The sequence below is a fragment of the Notamacropus eugenii genome, chromosome 2 (genome assembly GCF_028372415.1).
Source record: "Notamacropus eugenii isolate mMacEug1 chromosome 2, mMacEug1.pri_v2, whole genome shotgun sequence".
NCBI lineage: Eukaryota > Metazoa > Chordata > Mammalia > Diprotodontia > Macropodidae > Notamacropus > Notamacropus eugenii.
The window spans coordinates 55,021,260-55,036,987 of record NC_092873.1 but is presented as its reverse complement, the minus strand read 5'-3'; the positions used below and the strand labels follow the sequence as shown (position 1 = coordinate 55,036,987).

At 42.4% G+C, this 15,728-nt stretch overlaps 1 protein-coding gene across 1 annotated transcript; it reads right to left on the bottom strand.

Moving 5' to 3' along the window:
- Positions 1 to 756: 756 nt before the first annotated feature.
- Positions 757 to 10,140, bottom strand: CRYGS (crystallin gamma S). Its single transcript, XM_072640374.1, is given in 4 exon segments — positions 757 to 1,113; positions 2,691 to 2,933; positions 9,086 to 9,145; positions 9,147 to 10,140. Coding segments are annotated over 4 exon segments (786 nt in total). The 5' UTR covers positions 9,357 to 10,140; the 3' UTR covers positions 757 to 840.
- Positions 10,141 to 15,728: the final 5,588 nt, after the last annotated feature.

Sequence of the window (15,728 nt, the reverse complement as noted above, 5' to 3'; positions counted from 1 at the left end):
GGCCAAAAACTGGAAATCAAGGGAATGCCCATCAATTGGGGAATGGCTGAACAAGTTGTGGTATATGAATGTAATGGAATACTGTTGCACTCTGAGAAATGGTGACAGGAAGACTTCAGAAAGGCCTGGAAAGACTTATATGAACTGATGCTGAGTGAAAGCAGCAGAACCAGGAGAACTTTGTATACAGCAACAACCATAGTATGTGGGGAATTTTTCTGGTAGACTTAGTACTTCATTGTAATGCAAGGACTTAAAAAAATTTCCAATGGACTCTTGAGGAGAAATGCCTTCCACATCCAGAGAAAGAACTATGGAATTGGATCACAGATAAAAACAGACCATTTTCTTTTGTATTTTGTTTTGCTTTGTTTTCTTTTATGATTTCTCCCATTCATTTTAATTCTTCTACACAACATGCATTTAGTAGGAATGTACGTGTAGAACCTATATAAGATTGTATGCCTTCTCAGGGAGGGAGTGGAGAGGGAGGAGGAAATGAGGGGGAGGGAAGGGAAAAAAATCTAAGATATGTGGAAGTGATTATTGGACTCTGAAAACAAATAAAATAATTTAATTTAAAAAAAGAAACCAAAGGTCTAAAGGAACAGAAAATTCATATTTTGGAAAGAATAATCTGCAGAGGTATATGGAGGTAGAGAAAGGAGTTCTTAATATCCTTATGCCAAGGGTGGCATCTCACTGTTGGTGCCAAGAATCATTTTATAAACTCACTTAGGCCAGCAAAGTGTGCTTATCAATCACTTTATTTACAGTTGTGGTTTTGCCCACCAGACCAGTGGCATCTAGCCTCAGGTCCAAACCCACAAGTGCCCTCCATCACTCCATGATACGGCGGAATGACTGAACAGCTGAGCATGGGGAGCCCCAGTCCACAGGCTTCCGGTATTCCTTCTTGTCCAAGAAGTACTGCCTGCCATAATAATTGGGCTGCTCATAGAAGACCCAGACTCCATCTAGGACCTTACAGGACTGGATCTCCCGGATGTGGAACTGTTCCATGACGGAAGGGCAGTCTTCAGTGGTCTCATACATCTGGCCACTGAAGTCTCCCCTCTCAAAGATCTGAAGCTTATACTGGCCTCCACTCGACTGCAAGAGAAAGGCAACAATGAGCACAGGCCATTATTCAAAAGCAGCAGCAGGTGTCAGTGACCACCATTAAGAATCAAAATGACCCACTAAACCCTGCCTCCCCAGCTTCACCAACTACAGGGTCGACCAGGCAGAAGAGATTTCACCTCCCAGAGGGAACGATCCTGATAATATGAATTAATTACCCTTATAAAGACCAAGTTTGAGTCAAAAGAGATATGAGAATGTGCCTTCTTCTCATTTTTGTTGGGCTGGGGAACTAGAGGTGTGGAACACTGGGTACAATGTTGGACTTGGTTGATGGATTGGTTAATTTTACCTAACTTCCTTATTTTTCTCTTTTTTTGAATTCTTGGTGGTTTAGTAACTAGAACACTGGGCTTGGAGTCAGGAAACCTGAGTGTGAATCCTGTCTCAGAGATTTACTAAATGCATGACACTGGGCAAGTCGCTGGATCTGTCTCAGGCTCAGTTTCCTCATCTGTAAAATGGGGCTAATAATAGCCCCAGGGCTGATGTGAGGGTGAGTGAGATAACATGTTCACAAACATCAAAATGGTAGATAAATGTTGGCCATCATCGTCATTCTTTGCTATAAGAGATGATGCTTTGGGCGGGGGGGGCGCAAAGGTTAGGATATATTGGGAACTGAATGTGCTGTAAAAATTAAAGGTATCAATAAAAATTAGAAAGATGTAATTACCTGCCATACTTGACAACACAAAAGGGCAATAGAAATGCTTGTGAATGAGAACTTTCATTTCAAATTTAGACCCAGAAGAGAGAACATCATTGGCCTAGTATGGACCCCTGGGGCAAAGGCATGGAATGTGATTATGTGACTGCAACTAAGACACGCATCTATGATAACCTGGAGAGTCCAAACAAAGCTTGGAGAATTGGGAATCCTGATAGATGCAATGACCCACCACAATTCCAAAGGACTCATGATAAGAAATGCCATCTACCTGTAGATAGAGAGCTGGCGGATTTGGTGTACAGATTGGAGCATATTTTTATTCTCTTGCTAACTTTTTCTTTTTTTTTTTTGTTTTCTTCTTGGACATGGTTAATGTGGAAATTTGTTGTGCATGACTTCCTGTTTGGAATGGGTTTTGCATTTCTTTCCTTCTCAATGGATAGGGGAGAGGGTGAAAGGAATGAGAAACTGTGGAATTGAAAATAAAATTGAATTGAAAACAAAGAAGGAGGAGGAAGGAAAATAAGGAGAGGAGAAGGAGGAGGAGGAGAAGAAGAAGAAGGAGATGAAGAAGGAGAAAGAGGGGAAGGAGGAGGAGGAGGAAGAGGAGAAGAAAGAGAAGAAGAAGAAGAAGAAGAAGAAGAAGAAGAAGAAGAAGAAGAAGAAAAAGAAGAGAAGGAGGAGGAGGAAGAGAAGGAGAAAGAGGAAAAGGAGAAAGAGGAGAAGGAGGAGGAGGAAGAGGAGAAGAAAAAGAAGATGAAGAAGAAGAAGAAGAAAAAGAAGAAGAAGAAGAAGAAGAAGAAGAAGGAGGAGGAGGAGGAGAAAGAGGAGAAGACAAGGACAACTTATTATCAAGCCTTTTTTCCAGACTCACCAGGTGGATGACCTTGCAGGAGCTCAGACGATCATTGAGTCCCCTCCAGTGATGGTAATCAGGGTAGTCACCCTGAGTTAAGATATACATGTTCCCAGAAAAGTTAGGCCTCTCGTAAACCACCCAGGCCCCACCAGTCACTCGAATAGAGTTGCAGCAGCTCAGATAGGTGTGGAAATCGGGACAGTCACTGTCGCACTCATAGTGGTGACCTTGGAAATTCTTGTCATCATAGAAAGTGATCTGAAACACAAGACCCGCCAGGCCAAGAAGTAAGGGATAGGACTTTACTGAACTACACACAAAAGAGGAATGGAAGTTTTGTCTTTAATCCTATATTCCTCTCTCTTGAAAATTCCTTTCCCCCAAAGGCAGTTGGGTAACACAGTGGATAGAGAGCTGGATTTAGAGCCAGGAAGACTGAAGTTCAAATACTGCCTTAGTTAGACACTTACTCCCTGTAACTTTCTCCTACTCAGTTTCCTCATTTGTAAAATGGGTATAAAATAGTATTTACCTCCCAGAGTTGGTGTAAGGATCAAATGAGATAACACTTTTTACAAATATTGTTGAAGAACAAAGCCCTTTACATGCTTTGCAAAGTCTTACGCGACATTTAAATGACAGCTACAGTTATAGTTAAGAAAAAGATACAAATTGCTTCTCCATGTGGCAGCTTCCTTGTCTGTCAACATCAAAAGTTCTTCAGGAATAAGTGGAAAATAAAAGCAAGGAAGGATACTTGGATAAACTGGGATCTCCAAGCCAATCCTATAAAGATTTAGAGCAGGGATCCCAAATCTGGGCTCTGTGGATGGGTTTTAAGGGGTTCTGGATTGGGGGGAAAAAGACATCTTTATTTTCATCAACCTCCAACTGAAATTCATCATTTTCTTCAATGATTTAAAAACATGATTCTGTGAAGACATCCCCAGGCTTCACCAGACACTGCCCAAGGAGTCCAGGACACAAAAAATGAAGGTCTATAGCACAGATCACAAGATGTTAATGGTAGGTCTAGATCTGAAAGGAATAATTTGTTATGTATCTGAGAGACGGCTGAGAAAAGCCTGTGAGGAGAAACCCAGGCTCAGAATCAGGAAAAACCAGGGTTCAAGTCCTCCCTCTGACCCTACTGGTAGTGTGACCCTGGGTAAGTCACTTAACCCCTGAGTGTCCCAGGAAGATCCCTAAGGTCTTGTAGAGGGCACTGTGAGCAATCATGGTCAGTCAGACAACAAGCCTTTATTAATCACTGATTCTGTGCCAGGCACTGTGGTAAGGACTTGGGATACAAAGAAAAGAAAAGCAAAAGAAAGAAATCCCTGATCTCAAGGAACTTACAGTCTAATTGGGGAAGGGGAAACCACAGACAAAAGTGTATGTATTAAGAAGATAAATTTAAGGAGAACTGGACAAGAGTAGTGCAGGTATGCTAACAACATCAGGCACCAGGCACAAGAAGACAGTGCCTGTCCACAAGGAGGTTCCATTTTACTCAAGAGATCTTTAAAAAACCAAATCTGTGATTTCACTAGGACAAGGAGTTAGCTACCTATGAGGAACTTCCTCAGACAACACAGATGGGCATCTTCTCTGCAACTTATGGGCTTAGGGTGGCCTGGGGGCACTTGCCCAGGGTCACATAGCCAGGATGGGTCTAGGGTGGGATTCAAATCCAGATCTCTCTGAGTCTGAGGCCAGTTTGCTATCCATAATGCCAGGCTATCTCTGTGGAAGGGATGCTGCCCATACACAATTAAATAGATACCTGATGATTTGGGGAGGAGGGAGAAGGGAAGGAGGAAAGAGTTCTTATAGGAGATGCCAGATCTCATAGGATATCTTGACCAACATCCTCATTGTACAAATGAGGAAACTGAGACCTAGAGAGGCCTCAGACACAGGCTGCAAAACCAGAAGGGACTTTAGTTAGACACCATTTAATCTGACCTCTTCATGTTAGAGATGAGGAAACCAAATCTGGTGAAGATGAAGTGTCTTGTCCAATGAATCACAAGTGGAGGCCAAGGATTCTCTGGGCTGGAAGTAAGGAGGGTGGGCTTCCAGCTTGCCAGCTCTCAGCCTATCTGGGACTCCAGTGACCCATTGGGAATTGGAGGAGGCCTAAGTCTTTTTGATCTCCTCATGCTTTGGATGCATCGCAGGCACAGGGGACCCATTCAGCTTCAAATACCTGATACGCATCTACCTGGATGGCTTGCCTCCTTTTTTTCTTAGGCTCATCCTTGGTCATGACTTTGTGTTGCTTCTGCCATCACCATCTATACATCCCAGCCCATCTGGGCCCTCCACAGATCTTGTTACCTCCCCTGGGGTTGGCTGCTTACACAATGACCAACATTTACTGAATGCCCCCATGTGTAGAGTTCTGTAACTAGCTTATGGGAATACATAAACAAATCATAGATCTTGAGCTGGAGTCATCCGTGTCAAACCCCTAATGTCAGGTGAAGGATTTGAATACAAATCCTCTGACTCCTGGGTCAGTGTTTTTGATCTTATACCAAACTCAAAAGATCTATCAAAGGGCAGGGGAAATAAGCATGTATTAAGTGCCCACTGAGTGTTGGGCACTGTGCTCAGTGCTTTACATATCATCTCATTTGGTCCTTACAACAGCCCTATGAGGTAGATGGCTGCATTATCCCTCTTTCACAGGTGGTAGAGGTTAATTGACTTGCCCAAGACCACACAGTTAGTAAATGTCTGAGTATGGACATGAACTCAGAACTTCCTGACTCTAGGGCTCACTCTATTTCACCATCTAGCTGCCTCTAGGAGGAAAGGCCCAAACAATCCTTGCCTTGATGAGTTTACGTTCTCATGGGGGAGACAACAGTGGCAAATAGCTATACCCACACCTGATAGCAACAGGATAAATTGGAAGTAATTTCAGAGGGCAGACACCACCACTGAGGGGAACAAGAAAGGTTTCTTGGTGAAGATTTGAGTCAAGACTTATAGGAGGCCAGGGGATCCAGGAGGCAGCAATAAGTAGGGAGGGAATTCTGGGTATGGGGGACAATCTGGAGAAATGCATGGTATGCGGGGGAGGGTGAGGAAGGGAAGGGTGAGGGGGGATTGACAAGGATCAACAAAGAGGCCTGAGTCATTGGATTTTTGAGTTCATGGAGGGGGTAAAGTGTGACAGGCTTTAAAATTTAAGCAGAGTTTTATATTCGATCCTGCAGGTGATAGGGAGACGGTGACTTGGTTAGACCTGAATTTGAGAAAGATGGTTTGGAAGCAGCTAGGCAGAACAGTGGATAGAGCACCAGCTCTGGAGTCAGGAGGACCTGAGTTCAAATCCAGCCTCTGACGCTTACTAGCTATGTGACCCTAGAAAAGTCACTTAACTCCAACTGCCTAAATAGATAAATAAAAAAATGGAGAAAGATGGTTTTGGCAGCTGAGTGGAAGAGGTATTAGAGATGGATGGAGGCAGAGAACAGGCCAAGTGATGAAGGCCTGTGCCAACGAATTGGGCCATGTCAGCAGGGGAAAGGGTATGTATGAGAGAGGTGTTACAAAGGGAGAGATTGGTGATGGTGGGGTGGGTGGGAGTGAGAAGCAAGGAGCCTGGTTGGGAGCCTGGATATCTGGGAGGATGGTGGTGCCCTTGACAGTGAGAAGGAAAGGTTTGGAAAGAAAGATCATGAGTTCTGGTCTGGACATGATGAGTATAAGATGCCTACAGAATATCCAGTTTGAGATGTCCAGTAGCTAGCTGGAGAGGGGAGCCTGGAGGATAAGAGAGAGGTTAGGACTGGATAAGTCATCTGAGAGCACCTGCCTAGAGATGGTTCCTTGGGAGCTGAAGAGATCACCAAGGGAACCAGCAGAGAGGAAGAGAAGAGGGCCCAGGATGGAGCTAGGAAAACCATGTGGCACATTGAGAAATATGCTAGATTTGAAATCAGAGCATCTGGGGTCAGGGGGAAGCTTTATGGAAAAAGAAGAAGTACAATCTTATTACCCCCCAAGTTCTCTTCCAGCCTTAGGTCTGTGAACCTAAGTAAGTCCTCTCCTTGGGCTTCTGTTTCCCAGTCTAAGAATTCTGAGTTCAGCCCGCACTGCTAATTTCCATTTCAAATGTGATCGCCCCACCTGGTGGTAGGCTTTAGTTCATATAAAGCCACAATTCATGTCCCAGATCATTTATATCCTTCTGGAGCTTTAAATAAGACTATTGTACCCTGGGGATACATTCAGGCTCAGGGGTTCCAAGCACCAGAAAAGGGGTTGGGGAAACCAGAGTGTCAAGGCAGAGAGAAAATGGGAATAGACTTATTTTAAAGAGCATTTTCTTCTCAATTGGCACAAGGTACTAGACTTGAAAGAACATATGGCACAGGCGGAAAGAAGGCTGGATTTGGAATGAAGGGAAGTGGATTTAAATCCTTTCTCTGCCACTGCCTATGTGACATTGAGAAAATCGCTTAATCTTTCTGGGTCTCAGTTTCCCCATCTCTAAAATGAAGAGATTAGATGAGCTGCCCTCTGAGGTTCTTTTGTGATCTAGAGTTCTATGAATCTACGCTCTGCGTGACCCCAGGAAAGCGGCTTCCCTTCTCTGAGTTAGCTCTAAATCTTAGGATCTGTAAAAACCCTCCTTCCCTTTCCCAAATTGGGCCCAGGGCAAAAAGTCAGCAACCTGAAAGCAAGTAAAGGATATAATAACCTTGAAAGCCTGACCCAACAGATATGTCTGGCAATAATCGTAATAATGAAGGAGGAGGAAGAAAATGAGGAGGAGGTGAAGGTGGTTCTATCCCTAAGTCACTCACACTTGCTGTGTGATCCTGGGCAAGCCATTTAATCTGTTTGTAAGATGGGGATAATAATGGCGTCTACCTCCCCCAGGGTGGTATGAGGATCAAATGAGATAATAATTCAAAAGTGTGCAGCACAGAGCCTGGCACACTATATAGCATCTATATAGCACTATAGAGCTTGGCATCTATATAGCAAGGGCTATATAGATGTTAGCTAATAGCCATGAGCCCAAGTTACTCTCTGAGACTAATCTGCAAAGTAGGTGATCATCTAAATTGGTAGCGGGAGGAAAGAGAGAAAGAAAAGGAAGGAAGGAAGGAAGGAAGGAAGGAAGGAAGGAAGGAAGGAAGGAAGGAAGGAAGGAAGGAAGGAAAGGAAGGAAAGAAGGAAGGAAGAAAAAAAGAGAGAAAGAGGGAGAGAAAGAGAGAAAGAAAGAAAGAGAGAAAGGAAGAAAGAAAAAAAGAAAGAAATCCATGTTGCCCAATTAGAAGTCTGATGTCCAGGGGGCAGCTCCTTTTTTACTCACAGAAGTTAGTTTGTCCTTCATTTTTGAAGAGAACTAGGACATCGGGAAGGTGATGGGGACCTTTGCTACCAACTAAGACTATGATCCTACATTCTCTGAGACTAAAGTTCATCCAGAATCTTTCTTCTAGGAACTAAGAGGGTGCTTTTAAACACTCATCTTCTCCTTTCCACTCCCTGTAAATGGAATTACACCTAGGGGAATTGTTCTCCTACTACAGATGGCAACAACCAAGCGCTCAAAATTGGTGGCTTTGCCTGTCCCAGCTCCCCACCACCAGTTCAGCAGGACACACTACCAGCCAGCTAAGTGCCCATGTGGAACAGAGGGAAGAGGGTGGAATTAGAGTCAGGGACTCCAGTCAACCCAGATGCCCGTCGCAAAGTCACTTACTCTCCCTTGGACTCAGTTTCTCATTTGAGAAAATGACAGGGTTGGCCAACTGATTAGATGGTCTCTCTCTCTCTCTAGCTCAGAATCCATGTTCCTGTGAAGCCTTTACCTCCTTGCACTGCAGTTCCCACTTCTGTCAAATAAGAGAGCTCTACCACATTCTCTCCAAGGTTCCTGCTGACTCTAAATCTTAGGATACCATGAAAATAACATTTCTTAAGCTGAGGAAGGTGAGGACAAGGGGCAGGAGTTCAAGGTGCCTGCAAATCCATTGGACCAATCTCTTATTGCCCAATCATTTTGGAAGTTCATGGTCACAGTCAAGAAATCATTAAAAAAGTAGTATTCCAAATTGACCTGTCCATTCAAGTTTTAACTAGTTTATCTTGTCCCCTTGGGAAATAACCCTTAGAATATCCAAGCTGGGCCCAGAAACAAGAGGGCAGAAGCAGCGGCCATTTGTTTCTTTTTCTGAGAACTGAACGGGATAAGAAGGTGATTAAAATCGGTCTTATTTATACCCGTTCTCACCAGAGAGTACCGATCATGCCAAGTCAAGTGGGCGAGGAAAGCACAGACAAATAAGCGAGACTAACTCGTATCTAATCTATCTGTCTGAGCGCCACCAGGGAAGAGAAGCAGGTACGTCAGAGAGCAGGTCTATCTGTTCACTTACCTTGGCTACACTTTTAGACATACTTGTGGCCCTGGTTGATTTTTCCTGGCACGGACAGAAATTCAGGAACAGCTACAGTCGGCCAGGGCCACCGAAATGTTTTATACTGGGCTGGATTTAAACCAAACATTTGCTTGGTCATGAGAATGGGATGCACATATTGAGTCAGGCGTGTTTGGAGGCTACCGATGCTTTCTAGAAAAACGCCTGGGATTATGAAATAAAGCAAGGCTTCAGTACCCGCTTTATTGCTTACTAAGGCCTGTTGCATTATGGGCTATGCTGAGTCAGGGCACCTAAAGCCATCTCCCCTCAAAATTAAAATTGAAAAAAAAAACTGAGAATAATCTCTCTTGGAATTGGAGGGAGATCACAGGAACATCAAACCCTTCATTTTAGAGCTGAGAAAACTGAGGCCTAGAGAGTGTAAGCGGTACCAGATTCAGAGCTTTTTCCACCGGGCCATATTGCCTTTCTTGGGGAAGGTCTCCTGTACTTCTGCAATGGTAAATTCCACAAAGCTCTCCCCTGATGCCCGTCAATACTGGTTGGGTGTCCCTGGGTTCTTAGACAACATACGAGACAAGATCTAGAAGGTCCTTCCAAGCTGCAAAGGCTTCTCACAAGACTTTAGGACTGTAAGGATGCCTGTCATTTAAGGACCAGGCCCAAGGAACTGCAAAGATACTCATTATCAGGTTGGTTTGGGGGACCACAGCAGGCCTTAAAGGCCTCACTTTGGTTAAGTGAGAAAGGGATGGGGATCTGCATCAGTGGAGAGAGGAATGAATCCACCCAGACAAAATGACAGATCCACAAAATTGTAGCATTGGGAGTCAACAGGAGGTGCCGGTGGCCATTTAATCCAATCCACACACAAAAGTGTTGGCGTAGAGGTTGGCAATGACTTTTTTTCTTGCATCCTTGGGTTTTCCCTTCTGTAAATGTCCACAGAGTTGGCTGTCTTTGAACATCAGTCATGAAAAGTTTAGGAAAATGTCCCTCCATTTGCATCTCAAACTTTGCTGTTTCCTGACAAACTGTTTTGGTTTGAATACAGGGTAGACTTCCTGCCTACCCACCCACCCACCCAATCCCTAATCTCTCTCTCTCTCACACACACATGCACCTACATATGCACGTGCACCTATATACCTACATATAAACATACACATTCATCCACATGCATACATAGCTGCACACATATATATGTGCATGTGCATGCGCACACACATAGTACCATAACCTAAATCTAACCTGTATAAAATTTGAGGATTGCTTTTAATTTGCATCATTTTCAATGTGTATTTGTCCTTACTTTTTTCCTTTCAAAGAAACCGCATTAGAGCACTGATCTCTCTGAGGGGCCTGGCCTCTTTTTGGGCCACTAAGGTCAGATGCTGAATGCCATTGATCTGTAGGACACAGAACAGAGCTGCATTTAACAGCTGTGAAGGCCATGGGGTCTACCTCTGCTCTCTCTCTTTTGGTTGGAAGACAAGTAGACTCTTTAAATGCCCACCCCTTCACACAGGCATTGTGGCTGCATGATTATTTTTTTCTCTCAGATGTGTCCTTGATGTTAGCAAACTGAAAAGTCCTAGTGGAAATCGGTGGTTATGTTAACACACTTACTATTTTGATGGAAGAAATGAGGCAAAGAAAAAAAAAAGAACTGAACTTGGTACCCAGCAACCACATGATGTGAGAACGAGGGCTGTGTTATTAAAAAGGGCTTTGACTCAGGCTCAGAGATGGAAGGGACCTTTTCTGGCATCTAGTAAAACCTATCATTTTGCAGTTGAGGAAACTGAGACTGAGAGGTAAGCCCAGGTCCTCCAACCTGGTGCACTTAATCTCATTAAACCAAAATGCCAAATGAAAAGCAAAATTTCTATTTATCATCAAGCATTTATTATTTGTCTAAATGTGACGCATGAACTACTTAATACACACCAACAGAGGAGGGAATGGAAGGAGCTCTGGGGGAGGAAAGACTCCCTGGGAATAAATGCAGACCAGCTCCCACCCTGGCAGGGCTTCAAGGTCACCTGGGGCACTGCTCCTCAAGTGACTTGTCCACTCTTCGTGGTTCCAGTCCCTGCTCTCTAGCTGCTCAGCCACTGTGTTGTGACTTAAAGAACATACTCTCCTGTCCCCATTTTTGTACAAAAAAAGTGAACAGAACACTAGGATCTTCATGCCTCAGCTATGGCTTTTACCAGTCTTGGTCCCATCTCTACAGCTTATAATCTAGAAGAGAGAAGCAAGCAAACCAAAGTTGGAGCTGGTCTCTGATCTGATTCGAATACATATCAATCAGTTACTTAACTGCTGCCCAGACTTTCTGCCAAGGTCCCCTCTTATCTTGACCTACACAAATTCAACCCTGTTGTTCCTTCAGCCCTAGACAGGGCCCAGCTCAGATCACATGATCTGAAGGGCCCAGGCTGGGCCCTTGGCAAGCTAGGCTATATTATTTGGAATAAGAGCATGAAATATTCTCCATTCTCCCCGAGCATCACCATTTGCATAGCCAAATGTATTTTTTTCAAAGAACCAAATTCTCTCCTCCCTCCACCAACACAAACAGCCCATCCCTTAAAAGCATTTTTATTAGAATACAACAATAACAAGCATTTATGGAGTATTTACTGTGTGCTGCATGGCTGGCCCTCTGGAGGCAGAAAAACAAAAGTGAAGCTATCAGGGGGTCCTAGATTCAGAGCAAGAAGTGCCTGAGAACTCTGTCATTTTACAGATGAAGGAGCGGAGACAAAGAGAGACTCCCTGAATCATAAAGCTAGTGGCCAAGGCAGGATTTGAACCCAGGTCTCCCTAACTTCATTTGATTATCTAATCAACTGCACCGGGCTACTTAGCTATCCCTGTCCTCTAAGAACTAAATTTCAACATTGGCTATACTTTGTAAGTATCAAGTGTTCCACGTAATGAGATGATCAGATTGGGAAAGATTGAAGGCAAAAGGAAAAGGGAATGGGCAGAGGATGAGATGGATAGATTGCATCATGGAAGCAATGAACATGAGCTTGCACAGATTTGAGAGACAGTGGAGGGCAGAAAGGCCTGGTGTGCTGTAGTCCATGGGGTCACAGAGTTGGACACACAACTGAATGACTGATGACAACTTTCCCCTACAACCTGAGTCTGTCACCTCTCCATCAGAAGGTGGGCAGCAGAGAAGGTGAACTTTCCAAACCAAGCACCAGAATTATCCCTACAGCTCCACACTCAAGCTCAGTTTGTTAGAAATGGTCGACAGTCCTAGCCACCAGCCAATGTAAAATCTCACCTTGTTCCAAACCTCGCCTACAAAGTGATGAGTCCACATTCTGACACTTCTTTTATTGTCTATGGAAGAAACATCAGGCCTGTCTATGCAAGCAGCCAACCCTGAGTTTTACAAGACAGTTCTAGGACATTTGTCTACCTCTAAACCACCCGACTTTGAGGAGACCACAGCAATATATTGCAAAGATCACACACTATAACGTGGTGGGATTTATACCGAGAATGCAGGGTTGGTTCAATATTAGGAAAACTATAAGCATAACTGATCATATCAATAACAAAACTAACAAAAATCATGATTATATTAACAGATGCAGAAAAGCTAGACAAAATACAATATCCAAGAAAGCACAGGAATAAATGGAGCCTTTCTTAAAATGATAAGTAGTATCTCTGTAAAACCAAGAGCAAGCCTTACCTGTGAGGGGGATAAGCTAGATGCCTTTCCAACAAGATGAAAGGTGAAGCAAAGGTGTCCATGATTACCACTATTATTCAGTACTGTACTGAAAATGCTAGCTATAACTCCAATCAGTACAACGTTCCAACACAATGTCAAAGGATCCATAATGAAAAATGCTGTCCACCTCTAAAGATCTGATGAACTCTGACTACTGATGGAAATATCATTTTTTCATTTTCTTTATGTTCTTCCATTTATTCTTGTTGCTTTTTTGCTACATGGCTAATATAGAAATAAGTTTTGCTTGATTTCACAAGTATAATTGATATCATATTTCTTGCCTTTTCAATGGAGAAGGAAAAGGTGGGAGCAAGAGAATTTGGAACTCAAAATTATTTTTAGTAAATGTTAAAAATAAATATGAATAAAAAAAGAACACACACACACACACACACACACACACACACACAAAGAAAAGGAATGACAGCTACAGCAATGAAACAAGAACAGAAATTGAAGGAATAAAAATAGCTGATAAGGAAACAAAACTGTCATTTTGCAGATGATAGGATGGCATGGGCTTAGGAGGTTGAGAGAATTAACTAAAAAACTGAAACAATTAACTTAAGCAAAGTTGCAGAATGTAAAATAAACACACACAAATCATCACCATTTCTACATACTACCAACAAAACCCAGAGGAAGAGACAGAACGACAAATTCCAGCTTAATAAGACGTAGACAATATAAAATACTTAGGAATCTACCTGCCAAGGTAGACAGAAAATATATGAACACAATTACAAAACGCTTTTCACACAAATAATAAAAACAGAGCTCAACAACTGGAGAAATATTAATTGCTCATGAGTACGCTGAGCCAACATAATAAAAATGATAATACTACCTAAATCAATTCACTTATTCAATGCCACACCAACCAAACTACTAAAGAATTACTTTATAGAGCTAGAAAAGTAATAATAAAATTCATCTGGAGGAACAAAAGGTCAAGAATATCAAGAAAATTGACAGAAAAAAATGTGAAGGAAGGAGGTCTAGCAGTATTAGAGTTCAAATTATATGACAAAGCAGTAATCATCCAGACATTTTGGTAATGGGTAAAAAAAACAGATTGATCAATGTAATAGATTAAGTATTTGGACTATTTTATGGAGAACTTGCATGGGGCAGGCAATCACACAGTGGTCAGAAGTGACACAAGGACACTCTCAAGGTCTCTCTCAAGAATTTTGGATTTGACTGTGCAACATGGGAGACACTGGCACAGGACCATTCAGCATGGGGTGCCCATGTCAGGAAGGGTGCTGTGCTCTATGAGCAAAGCAGAATTGAAACAGCTCAAAAGAAACGTAGGATGCACAAATTTGGAGTAACCATCCCAAATGTTCACGTGGATTATCTGTGCCCAATCTGTGCTAGAGCATTTCGAGCTCATATTGGTCTGATCAGCCACAGTCATACACATTCAAACTTCACTTTATCATGGTGATGTCATTTTGGTCCTCTTCGAGAGCAAAGGACGACAACCAAGATTAAGTATACCGTGGATAGAAGCTAATGAGCACAGCAGCCTAGTGTTTGACAAAGATCCAAGGAATTGGGGGCAAGAATTCACCATCTGAGCAGAACTTCTGGGACAACTGGGAAGCAGTCTGGCAGAAACTAGAAATAGACCAATACCTCGCATTGTATACCAAGATGAGCTCAGAATAGACATATGACTTAAGCATAAAGGGTGATACTATAAGCAAATTAAGAAAGCATGGAAAGCAAAGGGAAGAGTTTATGACCAAACAAGAGACAGAGAGGATCGTGGGAGGTAAAATGGATAATTTGGATTACAGTAGATAAAATGTTGTTTCACAAACAAAACCAATGATGCCAAATTTAGAAGAAAAGCAGGAAACTGGGGAAAAAAAATTCATAGCAAGTTTCCCTGATAAATGTCTTATTTCTCAAAATATGTAGCCCAAAGTTATAAAAACAAAAAACCACTTTCCAATTGATAAAAGATCAAAGGATATGAACAGGGAGTTTTCAAAAGAAGAAAAGTTATCAATAATCATATGGAAAAAATGCTCTATGTCATTATTGTTTAGAAAAATGCAAACGAAAGCATGTCTGGGGTACGATCACATACCCATCAGACTGGCTAAGATGACAGAAAAGAAAAATGACAAAGAAAAATTGGTGGTGAAGTTGTGAACTGATCCAACTATTCTGGAGAACAATTTGGAACTATGCCCAAAGGTTATAAAACTGTGCATATCCTGCGACCCAGAAATACCACTACTACGAGCTCTATATCCCAAAGTGATCAAAGAAAGGGAAAAGGACCTATTTGTCCATATACTTATAGTATCTCTTTTTGGAGTGGAAAAGAGTTAGAGATCGAGGAGATGCCTACCATTCGCAGCATGGCTAAACAAGTTGGGGTATATGATTGTGATGGAACACTATTGTGCTATAAGAACAGGATGCTCTCTGAAAATCTGTAAAGACTCCTATGAACTGATGCAAAATGTGAGCAAAATCAGGACACTGCACGCAGGAAGATATACCGTAAGAATAACCGATGGTGAGAGATGTAGCTACTCTGACTGATACAATGATCCCAGACAATTTCAAAGAATTCATGATGAAAAAATGCTCTACCCACCTCCAGAGAGAGAACTGATGGGTTCAGAGTGAAGACTGAAGCATATTTTTTTCTTTACTTTTTTTTCTTTTTAATTTCACAACATGGCAAATGTGGAAATATGTTATGTATGACTGCATACGTATTTCTTGCCTTCTCAAAGGGGGAGGGAGGGGTGGAAGAAGGGAGAAAATTTGGAACTAAAAATAAAAGTAATTTTTTTAAAAATCTCACTACTTTAAGCATTTCCCCTCTTCCTTAAATAA